General features: G+C 53.2%; 5 protein-coding genes across 5 annotated transcripts; 2 read left to right on the top strand and 3 right to left on the bottom strand.

The window, feature by feature from the left end:
• Positions 1-55: 55 nt before the first annotated feature.
• Positions 56-2,795, bottom strand: BJ171DRAFT_579958 (periplasmic binding protein-like I; the record flags this gene model as incomplete). Its single annotated transcript, XM_053114003.1, has 13 exons — positions 56-91; positions 352-432; positions 510-628; positions 1,026-1,110; positions 1,178-1,348; positions 1,485-1,543; positions 1,621-1,660; positions 1,730-1,810; positions 1,875-1,934; positions 2,017-2,055; positions 2,124-2,190; positions 2,254-2,308; positions 2,456-2,795. The coding sequence occupies 13 exons, from the start codon at positions 2,793-2,795 to the stop codon at positions 56-58; spliced, it is 1,233 nt and encodes a 410-aa protein (XP_052968543.1).
• Positions 2,796-3,507: 712 nt separating this feature from the next.
• On the bottom strand, positions 3,508-4,047 carry BJ171DRAFT_579957 (uncharacterized protein; the record flags this gene model as incomplete). Its single annotated transcript, XM_053114002.1, has 2 exons — positions 3,508-3,623; positions 3,891-4,047. 2 exons carry the CDS (start codon positions 4,045-4,047, stop codon positions 3,508-3,510), a joined length of 273 nt encoding a protein of 90 aa, XP_052968542.1.
• Positions 4,048-4,553: 506 nt separating this feature from the next.
• BJ171DRAFT_597607 (periplasmic binding protein-like I) lies at positions 4,554-11,082 on the top strand (the record flags this gene model as incomplete). The annotated part of the gene is made up of 24 exons (XM_053114770.1): positions 4,554-4,701; positions 4,849-4,903; positions 5,067-5,133; positions 5,212-5,250; positions 5,389-5,448; positions 5,516-5,596; positions 5,683-5,722; positions 5,840-5,898; positions 5,960-6,130; positions 6,207-6,291; positions 6,369-6,492; positions 6,570-6,609; positions 6,676-6,819; positions 6,911-7,048; positions 7,221-7,245; positions 7,480-7,548; positions 7,643-7,798; positions 7,988-8,048; positions 8,349-8,520; positions 8,750-9,113; positions 9,300-9,370; positions 9,824-10,094; positions 10,269-10,323; positions 10,520-11,082. 24 exons carry the CDS (start codon positions 4,554-4,556, stop codon positions 10,800-10,802), a joined length of 2,778 nt encoding a protein of 925 aa, XP_052968541.1. The 3' UTR covers positions 10,803-11,082.
• A 355-nt stretch (positions 11,083-11,437) lies between these two features.
• Positions 11,438-13,522, top strand: BJ171DRAFT_30868 (peptidase S8/S53 domain-containing protein). The gene is made up of 3 exons (XM_053107058.1): positions 11,438-11,757; positions 12,031-12,299; positions 12,570-13,522. The coding sequence occupies exons 1-3, from the start codon at positions 11,518-11,520 to the stop codon at positions 13,375-13,377; spliced, it is 1,317 nt and encodes a 438-aa protein (XP_052968540.1). The 5' UTR covers positions 11,438-11,517; the 3' UTR covers positions 13,378-13,522.
• Positions 13,523-13,704: 182 nt separating this feature from the next.
• Positions 13,705-17,701, bottom strand: BJ171DRAFT_30877 (acyltransferase ChoActase/COT/CPT). The gene is made up of 10 exons (XM_053107059.1): positions 17,544-17,701; positions 17,117-17,392; positions 16,605-16,844; positions 16,227-16,454; positions 16,024-16,120; positions 15,793-15,916; positions 15,373-15,526; positions 15,035-15,231; positions 14,458-14,648; positions 13,705-14,230 (listed from the first exon to the last, which is right to left on the bottom strand). The coding sequence occupies exons 2-10, from the start codon at positions 17,329-17,331 to the stop codon at positions 13,793-13,795; spliced, it is 1,884 nt and encodes a 627-aa protein (XP_052968539.1). The 5' UTR covers positions 17,332-17,392; positions 17,544-17,701; the 3' UTR covers positions 13,705-13,792.
• Between the last annotated feature and the right edge of the window lie 205 nt (positions 17,702-17,906).

Below are 17,906 nucleotides of genomic sequence, written 5' to 3'. Positions count from 1 at the left end.
TCGTGCATTTCGTGGGGTTGCCGTCATCAGCTGCTTTCAACAGCAAGCAACTTCACTATGACCCACCAAATATGATCTTGTCGCTCGGTACCTTCGTCCAAAGTCAGTTCATAGAGATGAATATCCGGGTCAGAACGTCACCTCAAAACAGTCCACTCTTGAGCGTGATATTTTGCGACACTTTGGCTGATCCTTGTATATGTGACTCAATTTCTTGATGTTGAACGTCGGAATCATATCCAATAATCGTAGATGCTATCTAAATCCCATCACTCATCGCACTCTGTTGCTTACATTTGACGACCCGTCGTTATTCAGAAAACTGCAATTACTGCAATTTATGTTTATCACATTGTCCTCGTAAATGGCGACTGTATGATATTCGATGTTGGCTCCGGTTGTGTTGAGGAATGCCTGAACGTATATTGAATTCTTTTCAAAGGCAAGTAGCCCATCAGAGCTCTAGATTGCTCGTGTTTTTGTTGATGCCCCAGTATCATTTCGCCTACCTGCATATCTCCGTTTTCATCAAAGATGTACTTTGCTCCGACTCCTTCGTATGAATAATTCTTGATGTAGTTGAGCTCGGAGTCGACACTGTACGTAATGGCTTGGATCGGGCTCATTCCTGGATTTCCCAGTATTCTCTGCCGCTGATAAAATAGGTTAATTCTGCCCTATGCGTGCTATTTACCGCTCACCTCCATGCAATAACTCACCCAAATCATGGCCATAAGAAATACTGCATCGTAGGATTGTCTGAAATAGAGCCAACTTAGTCCATGAAACCAATTCGAGAACACTTTGATGTTGGAAAAGCAACACTCGGCCTACCCTGCTTGCAGCAACGACTGGATATCGGCGTTGGTTGGATAAGCTGACGGATTTGTCAAAGACAGATTTCCCCATCGATTTGAGAATTTGTAAAATGCGCTTGTCAGGGTTGGATTGCTGTTTGCTATATAACAAAATATAGCAGTAAATTATATGTTTCGCACCATTGGAGTTGCGTTCCAATTGCTTACGAGAGACATATCCGCGTGCTACCAGGACGGGATCCGCGTCAAACCAGGACAGATCAATCGTATTCGAGTACGGCGGATTTAATCCCTGCAAATTGAGGATCAGAGATTGGTATGCGATTTGCGGAGCACTCCTTCGAACGGATTCAACCTACCCCCCAAAAATAGGAGCTGCCGACAAGCCCATTTTGATAAGCAGTGTAGTAGAAATCGGCACTGTATGGCACAACAGCGCAGAGGATCACGATCTTTGCCCCTGAGGATTTGAGATTTTGTACGGGAATGGCAAGCTCGCTTCTATTTCCTAGCGACGCTCCATAGAATCCCTGTAGGGTTGTTGTGCGCTCCAATATGAATACGACTTTGCCAAACTCGCAAGATATCGGCTTGCTCATGCCAGTTCTCAGGAGCATTGCGTTCAGTTTAATTCCGCAACAACGGCACCGAAATCAGCCTTTCTACCTGCTTCAGCAATATTTTCATGTTCATTTTGTTCGCTATATCGACGGCGTCGCTGGCAGCTGTGATGACAGATTGTCGCACGTTTGAGCCTGTGGGGTTGATGAAGAGGGCACTTTGATTGCTGATTGTGTCTTACCTCCCTCTCCAAAGCCATCACGACCGTATACGATAGCAATCTGCAGTTGTGCGAGGGATTAGTAACTTCGATGCTTGGATCGTCGGCGACAGTCGTCTCCGTTCCTTACCGAGTTCCATCCCATGGCTTTGATGTACGCAAAGAAGCTTTGAGTAAAGGTTCGCGTTGACGGAATAAGACGAAAGAATGTCTGATCCCATGGTACTGTCAGAATAAGCAATATCGAATATCACACGACCACCACTCGACCCTACCGGGTACAAGGTCTTGTTGGATAGAATAGTTGCAGATGTCTGGAGGCCGACATGGAGCACCTACGAATGCAAGTGTATCTCAGCCAAGCGTGCATATCGTTCCAAACAACTTTGGCGGTGCAGGATTAGCGCGAGAACAAACCTCGTAGTATCCAGTTATAGAGGCCTCGTATTCGTTCAGCTGAAATAAATACATCGGTATGAGCAACTTGTTTGTCGCTACCTCTAACAGTGCTGGCCGGGTTGTACCTGACTGCGGGTATCGCCGATGACCCCGTGGATGTTTTCGTTTTGGATCATATCTAGCAAGGTTGTCCTGCAAGTTCAACACGGCTCAGTTACTCGCCGCGAATCGATTCGTTATTGAAGCAGCACCTACATTCCAGTGCCTGTGTCGTCTTGAGAATTGCGGACCACCATTCTCAGAGACACGTCTACGACAGTCGGCAAAACAGGTTAGCTTTTGCGGACCCATCATCGTCCCATAAGCCGATGAGGGACAAAGTCTGCAAAAGGTTATCGGATGTTTGCATTAATATCCATCACTGCATCAGACCACCAAATGATTCGGACTCACGCACTCGGTAAATATGTTGTATTCTGGTTGATGTCATCGATAGCAAGCTGGACAGCCGAGACCAGATAGGCAGCTTCGGGGTAGTCCAAGAAGTCGGAAAAGCAGTAATTCAGGCCAATGGTGAAGTTTGTGGTTGTGTTGCATGATACGGGCACCAGCAAAAGCTGGGGTGGAAGCAGAATCAGACACAACCACAGCCATTTCTGGCTTCGGAGGAACATGACGCCGCTGGTCAAAGGAAAGGGGGCGGGCGAACGGGGTTTATTGCGCGTCAGGATCTGGCGAGTTGATATGAATCCCCGGAAGCTACGAGCCGGAGGATTTTGGGTGGATTCGACTGGCATGGTGGATCTGCGGCAACTTGGCGAACCAGAATTGATGATACGTGATCGAATCACAGCACTCGCGAAATGAATGAGGTCGCCTGTTCTGGCTCCTCCAACACATGCAAGCCTTCGCCAATATCGCTGTTGCAGATACTGCATCGACAGATACAACATGCTCGACCCGAAGCGAGACGCTCTGCTTTATGAACCACACCTATAACTATCTAAACGGATTGAATGCATGCATCACGCACACATCACAACATTAGCGCCCCGCGGAGCATGAACCCAGTCGATCGCCACCATGAAGATCGGCCGAGTCTGTTCAAGAATGTGCACTCTCGCCCTAACTCCACAAGAGCACTTCAATCGCCAGCCAGGACGGGAGGCCATCGCGGTTGTCCCCACGAGAGCGGGTGCCGTTCCGCTTATTTCTGCCTCATTGCAAGTCGCATCTTGCTGATTACTGCGCTCCCTCGGCACTGCCATCGCACCATCGATATGCCAATCCAGCGTCGGAAGCACAAAGACGCCGCGGATATGTCGAGTCGCAGGATCCGGAGAGTTCCTGCATTTCGATCCACAATCCTATCGGGGTGTCCATACGAAGCCTTGTCTTTCACGTATCAGCATAAGGTGATGTCGATGATGGGGTGATGTATTTGGATCTGCGATAGCAACGCCGATCGCACAAAAAACAGGCCGGATCTGTTGGTTGTGTTGAAGGAAGCTATGGGCGCGATGAAGTCGCATTGACCTTCTGCTCTTCTTGGTACTGTAGCAGCGCCTCGTAGTCCAGTTGCTCCTGCAGCCGCTTGCGAGCTTGCGTCTTCTTCATGATCTCATCTGTCGATGTAATTCAGGTTCCGTCACCAATAGGCATGGATTCACAACAGCCAAGCCGGACAGCACGAGGTCGTTGCAAATGCCAGTCGGCAGGAAGCAGAACAGACCAGTTAGCCATTCCGAGAAGATAAGCCAGAATACGCTGCCGGAGATTCTCGCAAATTCGCCCGCCTTAGCCATTGTGCGGACAGGAAGCCTGGAGCGGACAGGTCCAGGCGATGCTGCCAGCAGGCTCGGTTGGTCCACATCAGCATCATCGACACTCACATGAGTTGGTCTTGACAAATGTCAGCTCCAGTGCGGCGCCAATCGCGAAGCCAAGAAGCCCGGCTTTCAAATAAAACGACACTGGTGCCGGCCGGTGCTGAAGAGATGCGGGAACGGCCAGCTTCAGCGGCGATGGGGAGCGGCTGGACGGGGTCATCCTGGATGATTTGTGGCAATCAGGGCGGCCAAGGTCGCTGGAGAATGGTCGCCGTTTGGACACGAGCGACTCCGTGGTCATGTGTCGGTCACCTGCCCTGCGCCACACCAGTCCAGCTCTGAGCAGCACATGTCGCGGTCGATGCGAGTCCCTCCATCATTTGTTTCCACGAAGCGGAAAGCGACAGTGATCGATTCATCGATCAACGAGTGTGTGCTCAGTAGCGGACAGTGCGATCCGTGCGCCCGAAGACAGGGTCCTGTTCATTTTGTGAACAGGGCGGTGCCGATCATGTCTGATTCGCCGCTGGTGGGGTCTGACGTGAGGAAACGATGCAAGCGAGCTCGTTTGTTCCGAGACCGATTTGGTCCGAGCTCCCACGAGATATGAGTTCTCTGGCATCCGTCACGGATCCGACTTCGCTTTGAGCCAATTTGTAATCTCTTATCGGCAGCAACATGAATGTCCAACGCCTATACTACTGGTTATCGCTATGGCTCGCCCTCATGAACGGCGCGGTGGCCCAAGCTACCGCCGTCCTGGGCGTGACATACTGTATGTCTGATCTAAACAACTATCCGGAGGCCGAGTTCATCCCAAAGGTCATGCAGATTGCCGTCGACGAGATCAACAACAATACTGCTATTTTGCCAAGTATGCCGTGAGTCGGCCTGTGGTGCGGGTATCAGGAGCCTTTGTCTGCGCATTCAACAGTTAGCAAGGAACCTTTCCTCGCTGCTTTCGCAAACACAGGATTGAGCCAGCTCTCTGAATATGCTGTGCTTTTTCTCTGGCAAGCAGATGTGTCCCTCGCATTCGTTATCCGCGATTCGCTGGATGCGACACCACAGGGGATGTAGGTTGCCATGCCATGCCATGCCATGCCATACCGCGAATATCTGCCACGCCCAGCCTTCTAGGATCTGCTTTGATTCGTCAATTGACACCAATGGGGATCGCTATGGGTCTCATTAATGGCGCGCGAACTGCTGCTGAATGTCTTGGCGATGGCTTTCCAGAGCAAATATTCTGCAGCTCATTCAGTCTGACGGCGTATCGGCCATCATCGGAGACACACGTAGCGAGGTATCAATCGATGATCCATAGACAGGATATTGTGCGATGTGCTGTGACGTGGAGCTGACGACCTGCATATATGTGAAGCTCACGCAGTACGAGGCCCAGGTTTCGGGTTACTATCGGGTAGGACACGCTTGCTTTAATCCAAGGAGTCGCTCAGATAGGTATTGATGGCTCTTGGAGGGTAGTGACGGATCATATCCGACCGACAAGAGCGTTGCGTGCACATGTCTGATTCATGCCAAAATCTCCCATCATTAGAAAGCCCAGTTTGGGCTCCAAACTGCAGCAACAACTCTTTCGAACAGAACACTGTATCCGGTTGGTTGAAATTGGAGAGCGTCCCGTGTATCCGGCTTGACGAAACTAATTATCGCTGCACGTCCAGTCGCTGGTCAGTCTTATCGAGCCCAACAAACTCTACATCCAAACCTGCCTTGCCTTTGTGGTGGCTATGGGTTGGAGGAGGGTAAGAGCCATGTTCATGGGGTAGCAGTGCCAAAGAATATCTGTCTCTGGCCCGGGCGCTGAACGACGGCCGGATTTCGGTCACAGATAGCAATTGTGTATGGACGCGACACATCAGGAATGGGAGGTAATAATTCGGTGGCGGCATGCGATGGAGCTTGAACCCCACATGTGCTCTGACGGCCGACTATTCGGCATTGAGCTTGTCGATCCTGTATTAACCTCTTCCTTCGACACGCTGCAGCTTTAGCCGATGCTGAGGTTATTGCCAATCAACTTGATTTGGCAGTCATTCTGAAACAGGTAAGTGGCAGGCTTACTGCGTAGCCGAAAGTAAACGAGCTGCTGACACAGAGTTTGGCAGGGCTTTTATGGAGCAACACAGGGAGATCGCAGCGAATTGGTGATTCCTCTCCAAAATCTGAAGGAATCTGGGGCAAATATCATATTGCTATGCGCTTCGCCATGGTACAGCGCCGACTTATATTTGAGCGCTTACAATATCGGCCTTGTTGGTCGAGACTATGTATGGATGGTAAGTTGCCAGCGCCACTGCGCGGGAGTACCGCAGAAACATTATGCGTCACTGACTAACACAAAAGCGCCGATAGGGGCTGAACGAGCCCTACTATGACTTCTTGAATGTCTCCTGGTTCCAGGACGACCCCGTCCTTGCATCTCAGGGATATATCACAGGTGAATAGAGCGCAGTCGAATAAACTCTGCCCACTATCGCAGCGCAATTCTCAACCTGATGTACTTGTCCATCACAGCTACCCAAGTTTCAATCGATGGGCCGGGCTTCAAGAACTTCAGCGCCAAATGGGCAGCGCTGGTCGCAGGAGATCCCGCCGTATATCCACCGATGAATGAGGACAGCTTCGGAGATGCGCTGAGGTCAGTTCCCCACGGATGGCTGAGATGATGGATTGAATGCAGCGCTCACTTTGGGTTGACGATTACAATCTATTTAGATCACTCTATGACGTTATTTACATTATCGCCTTGGCATGGGTAAGTTACCTGCCGAAATGAGATCAATGAGACACATATCCTGACTATATTTTGTGTTGGTCGCAGACGGATTTGATACACAAGAGCCCTTCAATGAGCTTCCACGAGCTACTTTGGATCAACTATACTTACATTGCTCAGTACGTCAAGGACCTCACATTTGACGGTGCGAGTGGCATACTAAGCTTCGACAGCCAAGGAATCATGGATGTGAGTGTGCTGAGGAAACGATTTGGCGATTCGGGGACCTCTGCTGCGACATAGCTACTTTCTCAGGTACTGACAAGAGGGTTTGCCAAAGAGACCCTTTCTTATCCAGGCTTACCAAGGAGCAAATAGCAGCAGCACAAATTTGAATACAATTGCACTGTATGAAAACGGCACAATCAACTTGAAATGTAGCGGCTGTCGATTCCTCAATAACGACGGAACGTCATTTGTGAGTATGATGGGGAAGCCGTCAGTATGAGGGATGCCGGTGGAATATCAGTCATGTTGCTGGAGCACAACTCAAATCTATATCATGTGAGGCTGAGACTCACTCCAGCATTGGCAATTTCCACGGAAGGGAAGAATTTTGGGCGCGCAACTGATCGATTCGTTCAACGCAGATACCTCTTGATTACACCAACATAAGTGAGTTGAACGAGAAGCTTTTGACCCCGGTTATGGAAACGGAGAGAGGGATGGATTTGGCCGACGAGGGATAGGAGGGACAGCCAAGGCCGCCTCTGCACCCCCGCCCATTCCATTCCGGCTGATGCCGCTCTCCTGCGCTTCGCTGACTCGACCTCGATCATCCACCACGGACCGTGTTGGTTGGTTCCGGAAATGCACCTCAACCACCGTGATCGTCACAACCCATCACAGACTGTCCCCCAGGATGGGAGCCGTTCCTCTCAAACCTTGGTGAATGGATATGCACCCCGTGTTTATCTGGTATGGCCTGCTTTCCCTTTTCCTTTTGGAGAGCAACCTTTGGATTGCATACTATTCCCTCTCACCCACCACAACACCACATTTATATCATAAGGAACATACAATCTCAACTACAACTCGTCCTGCCTTCCGTGTCCAACTGGAGCAACATGTTCTGGAAGCACCCTCATGGTCACGGAAAACTACTGGTACAACCCACGTGCGCAGGATATTACCAGTGCATTCCTCTACTGTGGATCCGACAATCGCTGTGAGTATCACCGCAGATGCGGACGACATAGATACGAATCATATATTGCCTATTTATAGCTGCCATCATTAACTGACCCGACGGCCAAGAGTAATAATCCACGCCAAATAGCTTGGCTCCACACGGTATTTACTCAGACCCATCTTGAATATCTGTTTGAAATTCTTTCACCATATCGGATCGACACAGGCTGCTCCGGTACATGTCCAATATCAGAGAACAACACTTGCTCAAACAATCACTTTGGAGTGTAAGCTGATTGTGTCTACCTACCGCCGATATTACACCCAAACCCGACATCGCTATTGTTTTTAATCCTTCCAACAACGATTTCTCCTGATACGATGGTCCTCCGTGATCAACTACACCAACACCAACACCAACACCAACACCAACACCAACACCAACACCAACACCAACACCAACACCAACACCAACACCAACACCAACACCAACACCAACACCAACACCAACACCAACACCAACACCAACACCAACACCAACAACCGATGCGGGCTCGAATGTGCCTATGATCATCCACTCCACGCAGCCTTTGCGGAAGCTGTCCGAATGGAATGTACGAATGGAGCGGCCGATGCGTCTACTGCAACAATACGGTTCAAAATACTCTGATGTACACCTTCACGTTCCTTCTGACCTTTATTGGTGTTGGGATCATCTACATCATTCCACCGTCCAAGGACAACTTTTTCGTGGATCTGGTAAGGCATTGTTGTCCGAGTCAATCGGGCCGACAACAATCCGACAACGCTTTTATCACTGTGTCTGATGATATATTTGGAGCAGTGGATGGATAGCATGAACAGCCATATTTTGGTCGCATATCTCCACAAGGCATCATCAGCCAGTCTCCACTCCGCACACCACCGTACCTAGACGCACGGGAGGCCATATTCGTTACTAAGAGCTGGCTTTTTTGTTCTCCGACAGCTCTTCATCTACCAGATATCGTTCATGTTCAATTTCAGCGATAACAACTTGATCCAAAGTAGCCTGTCGATCTTGAGCTTCAACACAAATATCAGTATCAGCAGCGGATGCATTTTCCCGTTCACCTCGCTTCTCAAGATGATCTCGAGTTTCTTCATTCCGGTTGCGATGTTTGTGTGCCAAATCCTCTGGTACATCATCGCGAGAATAATTCTGTCATTGGAGCCTCGTTCGCATCTGGCCAAAAAGACTATCAGGACGTGGCTGCACTACTTTCCTCATCTCAAGGGCGGCCTCGGCAACTCCAACATCGGAGTGATGTTGACGATATTGCTGTTCTGCTACACGCCAGTATACAACGCAGGTATGCCACTGGGGTCAGGCGATGAGCACACAGGATCCAGAGAACAAAAGACAGCAAGCCGCTGCTGCTACAGTCATTAAATGGCTCTCCGTCTGTGACAAATGAGACCCTACTCACACTGGACGGGAATCCGCTCTTTATCACTATGTATCTACATATGGTATATTATCGCACAATATCCTGCAGCCGTCAACATCCTCTCGTGCCGACAAGTCGAGGGATACCCACCGGTAGTGTGGAGCTATCCATCAATCCAGGTGAGCCAGTGGAGCCAGTGGAGCCAGTGGAGCCAGTGGAGCCAGTGGAGCCAGTGGAGCCAGTGGAGCCAGTGGAGAGATATGATATATAGGATGGATGCTGAGTGTCCTCAATGAAGATTCGTTGTTCTGGTGGTAATGAGATATCTGCGCTGAAAATCTCGAGATGGAGCGTGACGGACGAAGGGCTGTGGAAATGTCCAAAGCGCTCTATGCTGATGCCAAACTTGCATATTCTTGCATCGATCTGTATTTCCTTGAACGATCACGACTGTTACCAACACGCCAACGCAATCTCGTCGAATGATAAACTGTTCCATGTTTGGACATCAACTATCACTCTCACTGTCGAATTCACAAATGATACTCGACTCGAACCGTGTTTGTTGCGAACCATGCCCTCGAAACCACACAACTTATCAACCTGCCTGCCGTCTCACCCAACTTCGCCAGTGCTGGGTCGGATATCACCTGGTCTTCAGCATTATCGCCGGCGTGTTGTTGGTCGCCCTCGGCCTTGTTCTTCCAATCTCAATCTACAAACATGTGACTCGCCACTACAAGGGCGAGGCCACAGAGAAAGCCGTCCCGAAGCCAGCTCAGATCGACCCATACCAAATCCTGTACTGCTGCTACACACCAGGGTGGTACTGGTGGATGCCTATTGATCTGGTCGAGCGCTCGGTCGTCAGCGGTGTTCCGGTTCTTATTCAGTCTCGAGGAGGTAAGCGGGAGTCTGCACCGTGTGCATCGTGTGCATCGTGTGCATCGTGTGCATCGTGTGCAAATGTGCGTGTAGATGCTGTAGCGGCAACTCAACTGCAGCAGGGATGGGATCAGCTGGAAGAACATGAACGCCTGAATGGCTTTAATCTGACCTACTGTACACGCGTTTCAGAGTATGTGACCACGTATTGCGTGGTCATACTGCTGTGGATGTTTCTCTTGATCCGGTATGTGGTTGTGTGGTTGTGTGGTTGTGTGGTTGTGTGGTTGTGTGGTTGTGTGGTTGTGGTGTGATTTTGATAACGAGTCTGCACCTGAAAACATCACTGTAAACCAGCCCATATCAGTCTCTATCTGCCCGACCCCTCCCGCTCATCACTATCATCCACCAGTCGACTCACGCTTGCCGCGCTCTGTTGCCAGGGTCTTTACGATGCCGTATCGGTCTCCCGTCGACAACTCGGTCAAGATCGTTGGATACACCGCCCTGATCCTTCTTGGATCCTTTCGATTGCAAGTTACATACTTCTTCCAAACTTTCCAAGTGCAAATATCCACCCCGCTCGGCCAGGAGCTTGCTTGTTTGGTCCTCCCCATGATCATTTTGTTTCCTATGAAGTTCTACGAAAAGGTCATCCCAAAGCTCATCAAGATCCGAAGCAGGATCCGGTCGAAAGGGTCGCGCTCGAGCTCCGCCACTATCTAAGGCTCAATGGCACCTGCGTGTCGAGTCATCTTCCGAGCTGCCCACCTCTTTGATGAGATGGGTTCAGACGCAATCAAGACCATGGCGTCCCTCATATGTCGCCCCGGCTGTTCCAATGCTCGTCCGCCGTCCCTCCTGTTGTCGCCTTTGTGAACCATTCCCCAGGTCCATCATCCCACCATTCGACCCCGCCATCTCCCGAGGGCATCCTCTGTCGCCCAGTCCGACTCTCCTGTCAGCATTCCCACAGACGCAACAATGTTCATGTCCGCGGTCGTGATCTCTTCCATCGCTGTTGCTTCCTCGGTTGATCCTTGCTTCGTACTGCTGGTTGTGTTTCTCTCCAATTTGCGGCTGTCCTTTGGGGGACTGTGCACCATCCTTGGCATTTGACGGTACACCCGACGTCTGTCTCTGTGTTGCCCAAACCAGCCCGCTGGACATTGCCATCCGCACAGACCAGTCCACCCTTCAACCAGCCCAGACACCCCCCCGGTCCTCGCCCATGCCGTGGGCATCGTGGGACTGTGGCCGTGGGCCATTGTCCAGACGCGCAGTCACCGGCCGCTCCGCCCGCGCCCCACCACCCTGGCCCGATGAGTCCTTCCGCCTGGCTCGAGTCTTCGCCCCCCATCCGCTCCGTATTTCTCTCGTCGCCGTCGCTTTCCCTTCCTCATACCCCGGCTTTCCTGCTCAAGCACTCTGATCGCCACCAATGACCACTCTGCGTGCTTATCTGTGGGCCGCCTGTGTTGCCCTCGCCCTGCTTCTGCAGGTTTCGGCCTCGGCCGTCAAGACCGAGGTGGTTCCTTCCGCCCCTCTCCTCTCTGCCGACGGCAGCACCGTCATCAAGGACTCGTATATTGTTGTCTTCAGGGAGGAGCTCTCCCAGGATGCTTTCCTGAGAAACGTCCAGACCTTCACGGCCTATTTGCAGACCACGCTCTCGACCAAGGTTCGTGTTGAGGCTTCTGTCGGATCTCTGCAGCGTCGCTGGCTCCGCTGATCTTCTGCGCGCGATCGCGGAGCAGTTGCCTCCTTGTGGGCTGCAGACTCGCTCACCCTGGGGCATGAGCCGATCGTCGCGCTCGCCCGAGCGGCTTGGTGGACTGTTGTGCCTTTGGCTTTGCATCGCGTGGGGCCTGATCCTGATATCATAGTCTGACCTATCTAATATCTCATGCCCGTGTGGTGTGTGTCGCTGCGGCTCATTTGCCATCCCTTCCAGGAGGCTCTCGCCAACCGCGGTATCAAGAACGTCTTCAATATTGCGCCTGAGGTCCGTGGCTTTGTCGGCATCTTCACCGAGGCCGACGTCCATGAGTTGCAGCGCAACGCCGACGTTGCCTACGTCGAGAAGGACTCTGTTGTCTACGTCACCGAGGACCAAGTCGACGCTCCCTGGGGACTTGCCCGCATCTCGCACGCTACCCATCCCGAAGGCGAGGACGCCAACACTTACTCCTACTACCCCGACGCCGGAGAGGGCGTGACTGCGTAAGTCGGACTCTTGGCGCATGGGCTGCTCGTCGTCCCTTGACTCCGGTGCGGAGGTTCTCGCTCTGAGCCGATTCGCGCGGCAGGGATATCGGCCGACTTTGATCGGAGAGCCTGCGCTGACGGCACTTGGCCATGCACCTCTTTCCTTGCACAACTGTTTCCGCCCAATCTCTCCTCCCTCACTCGTCCGTTGATCAATGCGTATTCCTCGACGCTGGTCGCTCCGCTTTCCTCGCTAATACATCCAACCTCACGGCTCCTCTGCAGCTACGTCATCGACACTGGTGTCAACATCCATCATGTCGATTTTGAAGGCCGTGCCGTCTGGGGCGCCACTATCCCTGAGGGCGATGAAGATGCCGATGGCAACGGCCACGGCACCCACGTCTCAGGCACTATTGCTGGCAAGACCTTCGGCGTTGCCAAGAAGGCCAAGATTGTTGCCGTCAAAGTCCTGCGCTCCAACGGCTCCGGCTCGATGAGTGATGTCCTTGGCGGCATCGACTGGGCCGTCGAAGCCCATCGCCGTGAGGACGAGGCTCTCCGCAAGAAGGGCAAGAAGGCCAAGTCGGTTGCCAACATGTCCCTGGGTGGTGGCAAGTCGCCTGCGCTCGATGCTGCCGTTAACGCCGCCGTCGCCGCCGGCATTCACTTTGCTGTCGCTGCTGGCAACGAGAACCGCGATGCCTGCAACTCCTCCCCCGCTGCTGCCGCCAAGGCCGTGACGGTGGCTGCTTCCAACAGCGACGACGCTCGCGCCTGGTTCTCCAACTGGGGATCGTGTGTGGATATCATCGCTCCCGGCCAGGACATTCTCTCGGCCTGGATCGGCTCGAATGTTGCGACCAACGTGATTTCGGGCACGTCTATGGCCTCGCCGCACGTCTGCGGTGCCATTGCTGCCCTCCTTAGCCGCCCCGAATATGAGGACCTCTCCCCTGCCGTCCTGAAGGCCCGCCTCATTCGTCTCTCCAAGAAGAACCTGATCTCGAACGTCCCCCGCGGCTCGCGCACCCCCAACCGCTTCCTGTACGTTCCTCCCCCTAGCGAGCTGGATGCCGTCGAGCAGGCCTAAACCACTCGACCCGAGGCTGCACAAACGATGGCGCTCTCTGGGGGGGGGTACATCGTCATTCTGCTTGTGTTTTACTCTTGTTTCTGTTGTTGGTGCGAACGGAGCATTGTCCAGCCTGGCGTCGCGCGGCCAAAGTACACACTTTGCGTGGTGATCCTTGGTTTCCCTGTTTCGTGCCCCCGCCATCCTCTCTGGACGTTTGAGGAGAGCAAATGAAATAAACAAAAAGAGTCTCTCATTTCTGGCAAATTTCGAGCGCGCAATATCAGATGTCCTCGGAGAGCATTTGTTTACCCCGCAACGAGACATTGGCTGAGCTTGGCATGTTCCGAGAATGCTCCCAACGTGTTCTGTCCTGCGAACCCAGTGCGCTCAGGCACACCCAAGCCCCTGAGGTCGTCTCCATGGAGGCCCACTACAGCTTCGAAGCGTCCGGGGTGTCCTCGATGAGCTGTCGAAGGTCCACCAAGGCTCGCTGCAAGTGCTCGATAAATTTGGGTGTGCTGGTGTTGGGATAGCCGTGCTTGGACTCGATGCCGGCACGGATGATGTTCGGGTTGATGATGTAGTTGAGTCCGTAACCATCGGGCGCGACTGCGCCGAATCCGGTGGCAAGCAGAGTGACGTTGGAAAAGAGCCCACTGGTCGAGAGCTGCCAGTGGCTCGATTGCGCATAAAGCGGGTCGGTCAAGATTCTGACGCTCTCGGGGTTCAAGGGTGCTTCGCCTGGTGAATTGATGCACATCTTCAAGCCCAGCATATGGCGATCGCAGCCATGAGCCTTTGATGCGGTGGAGAGATATGCGACATGGGCCGAGCATGCCTTGCGTAACAAACCGACCTTGACGTTGCCCTGAGAGTGGTACGGCAGTGTTAGGTGACTACTGGAGACGCAACAGCATTATCACAGCCTGCCACATGGCCCAGCGGACAAAGGGCAGCGCAGGCTTCTTCCAGAGCTGTATTCATGGCTTCCGTGGAGCCAGGCCACTCGCCCACGGCAACAATATTGTCCATTTACACAGCCACGCTCAGCAACATCACTTCCACCTCAATCAGTAGCCGTGACTGGATGCTTACCGGCACAGTGGTTTGGTCAAAGGATCGCACAAAGGCGGCCGACTCGCTGGAAAGCGATCGGCATGTTTCGGTTCTGCCGTGGATGAAGCGGCGGACACTTGCTGTCTCGTACACCGCTGGGAGCCGCCCGTGCATCCGGTAAAAGGCCAGCTGGAGAGCCATCTGCATGTAAGCGTCGGGGCTCACCTTGGCTGCGATGGCAAACAGAGGACCATGTGAGGACGGCCACGTTTTTGGCGGTGAAGATGGGCCGAACGTCGAGCCGGTCGCGGAGTCGCACATGTGTTTTGGAGGGACCGCGGACAAGATTGCGGTATCAGAATGGGGTCGGATAGAAGCGCAACATGAAAACTAGGACAAGCAGCCAATGAAACCGAGTAGCAAAGGCTGCGGAAGCTTTGCGAATGCTGCAGGCCGCACGGCCGAATCTCTGATTGTCATGACCAAGAACATGTACCCAGGATATCGCAACGCAATATGTCCTCCCCGGCGTGCAGATGTCTTGCATGAAAACAGTCGAGTGATTCCGGTCCACAGTCTCTCGGCTATCAGACAAGTGCAGCTATTGCCAACATACCCTTCTGTTTGATAAAGGTGGATCCAAAGCCAGCAAACTCCATGACACGGACATCGCTGTTGCTGATAATGCCATCGACCTCCTCTTGGGCCAAGTGGATGGCATCTTCGACTCGCTGATCAACGCTCCATCTGAGTCGATGCGGCTGAGGAAGACCAGTGCCAGGAGGTAGGTCACTCGAGTCCTGAGCCGGCTCGCTGCAGGGCAAGGCCAAATGAGGTCAGAATCAAGAAGTAACTCGCCTCGAGCCAAGCCGCGGTATGCAGTGCGACGAGGATCTATGCTGCGAGCGCCCCAACCAGACTCAGACCAGAGAAGCAAAGGGATCGCAAATATACTTTTTGAGGATAAAGTCGGCCATGAGACAGGGCACAAGCGCATCACAGGGCGAGTGTTCACCGTTCAAACCAGCGTGTCCATCCGACGACACGATCACTGTGAATGACTTGTCGAACCACCGATTGCGACCGCGGAAGCCGTGGAAGCAGTTTCCTAGGTGCCAAGCCGTGAGGCGAGGGATTCGATCGTTTGCCGGTGTGCGGATATCCAGATCACCAACGTTAGTGCCATCATCGAAGAAGCTTGGAGGGGAGCGAAACTCGCCAGCCCAAAATCTGCCAGCACGATGTACCAGGTGGGCCCAACGTACGACTGTTCTTTCACGGATCGCCGCCCAACGCCCATTCACTCATTCCTTCATCCACCCGCTGCACCACGAGCTCAAAGCGGATCTTTGGGGGACGGCATTTCATCCTTACGTGCAATGTAGGTTACGCCTTCCGAGAGCCTGTAGTCGTCAAGAGCGATTGCGAACAAAGACGTTTGAATGATCTCCAAGTTGGATGCATTCTCGGGCGAAAGGTGGCGGATGTACGAGTACATCTTTTGGCAGAGCATAAGTCATGCGCGTCAGTGGAGAAGCTGGATCAGACTTCGCTGCAAATGCAAGACTGAATCTCACGAGCCTCTTGTCCAACTGCAAGGCTCACCTGAGCCCAGCGGTCTCGGTGAATAGCCGTGAGCAATCCAATGGGACGCTCGCGACGGGTCGAGCCCTCAACGTCTCTAACGATCCACTCGAGCTGCCTGTGAGCCAAGAAGAGAAGGATCCGTTCCAAACGGTGGTCAGAAACCCGCGACCGCACTCATGCAGTTCAAGAGTGGCGAGTTCCAAATGTGCTGATCGACTCACCTCTGCAAAGAAACCAGACCCAGACGGGATCCAAATGGATCGCAGATATCCATGCGGTAGATCTGTCCTTTGACCAAGACAACAATGTGTCGGGAGTTTGTATACGGGCCAACATTCTCATCGCACTCGGGGCGAGGCACACGAGTGACGCCGAAGAGCCATCGATATTGGTCAAGGCAGAGACCGACGTTGCCTTTGGCGGCCCCGGGCTCGGTTGGGATCTCGTTTCTGGATCGATTGCAGGCGATGGAGCAAGCGATCAGCCAGGGTGATAGAGTATGGCCGAGAGCCACGTTAGTGAGTGCACAGGTTCTCAGTCAAGAGTATTGAGTGTCGCCTCAGGGTCGCTGTATATGCCTCGAGGAAAGTGAGCTGTACCTGTCAATCAGGTCCTTGTACTTGAGGAGGTTCGCGATAAATCCAGCCGCCCTTCTGATTTGGAAGGCGCTATAGTCGCCAATGCCGAAGGAGGGAGCCAAGGGAGCTCCGGAAACAGCCTCAAGGAACCTGCCGTATGAGGACGAGGTGCAGAGGGTTTCGACTTCGTCACGAAAGACGACGTACCAGTTTGAGTGGACCATGAGCGGCTCTCTCCAGGAATGATATGCGAGACGGAGCCTGGGGCCACAACACGGAGGGAGTAGTGCGACACTGGGTGAGTGCCAGAACCCATCATCGACAGAGAGGCACAATGCGCACGCAGGGCGATATAGTCAAGTGACATAAATGCAACAGGGTCGATAGCGCGAGCGAGCGCCGAGAGGAAATACTGAACATGCTGGATGCGGGCCTGAAGGGTGAGAACGCCACGAGCCATACGCATATCCAGGGCAACCCACACCGATGGATCAGCATCAGTGGACGGCACGAGCCTGAGCGCCGTTGCTTACCACCAGTCCTCGATCCACGAGTTCTTTTGCAGACTATCGTGTTGCTTCAGACGTCCCTGGAGCAGCTGTCCGACGCCCTTGTCTGGGTCGGTAAACTTGCGGACACGCTCGGCCGCCAGATGCAGTTCGCCTGGGCTAAGCATTGGCTCCAGAGAACGGAGAAAGAGCGCCATGGTCTTGTCGAGGTCGGGGATGGGGAGGCGTGGCTGGGCCATGGCTAGATGCTGTCTATCGTTTCAAAGAGCTTCTGGGAGAAAGGTTGCTGGGAAAGAGAAGCTTTGGGATGGAAATTGCGGCGACAGAAGCCTGTGAGTGCGTGGGAGCGCGTTTGTGAGATCCCGGTCATGAACGCCGGGCGGTGATCGGATATGCCGCTGTGAGGAACATGCAGGTCGAGAAGCGTCAATACAGCCAGCTGGCCCCTCACCGGTCCTGAATCTGCTTCGGCTCGGGACAGAGTGCAGACGTTGGGGGGAGATGCTGGGGCGGGCGGGGCGGTTATGATCATCGGGCCGCGGCCGGAGGAGCATGATCGAGCACCGGCGCCATGTGAAATTGGCGCGGTTCGATCCAGCCAAAGCCGGCTCGACAGGCTCGATCCAGTCAAGCCAGCGATAGCAGATCGATCCGGCTGGATCGCTGCGCAGCCCAGGGTTGAGTCACATGGAGGCAGGAAGACGATTGCAAATGACCAGCAGTGCGCGAAGCTCAGGAGCAAGCAGCAGCACCACCCAGATCGGTCTTGGCTCTCCTTACCATCCTCCATCCCGCTGCACGCCATTGCCTTCTT

This window comes from Polychytrium aggregatum (genome assembly GCF_025602895.1).
Source record: "Polychytrium aggregatum strain JEL109 chromosome Unknown BJ171scaffold_11, whole genome shotgun sequence".
Classification (NCBI taxonomy): Eukaryota; Fungi; Chytridiomycota; class Chytridiomycetes; order Polychytriales; genus Polychytrium; species Polychytrium aggregatum.
Note: the sequence above shows the minus strand (reverse complement) of the source record. Positions and strands in the feature narration are given on the sequence as shown.

Coding starts and splice junctions, on each gene's coding strand:
- BJ171DRAFT_30868 (XM_053107058.1), top strand. CDS start 11,518: ATGACCACTCTGCGTGCTTATCTGTGGGCCGCCTGTGTTGCCCTCGCC. Junction 11,758..12,030: donor AGACCACGCTCTCGACCAAG/GTTCGTGTTGAG, acceptor CATCCCTTCCAG/GAGGCTCTCGCCAACCGCGG. Junction 12,300..12,569: donor GCCGGAGAGGGCGTGACTGC/GTAAGTCGGACT, acceptor GCTCCTCTGCAG/CTACGTCATCGACACTGGTG.
- BJ171DRAFT_30877 (XM_053107059.1), bottom strand. CDS start 17,331: ATGGCCCAGCCACGCCTCCCCATCCCCGACCTCGACAAGACCATGGCG. Junction 14,649..15,034: donor CACCTTTATCAAACAGAAGG/GTATGTTGGCAA, acceptor TTGCCATCGCAG/CCAAGGTGAGCCCCGACGCT. Junction 14,231..14,457: donor TTGACCAAACCACTGTGCCG/GTAAGCATCCAG, acceptor TACCACTCTCAG/GGCAACGTCAAGGTCGGTTT.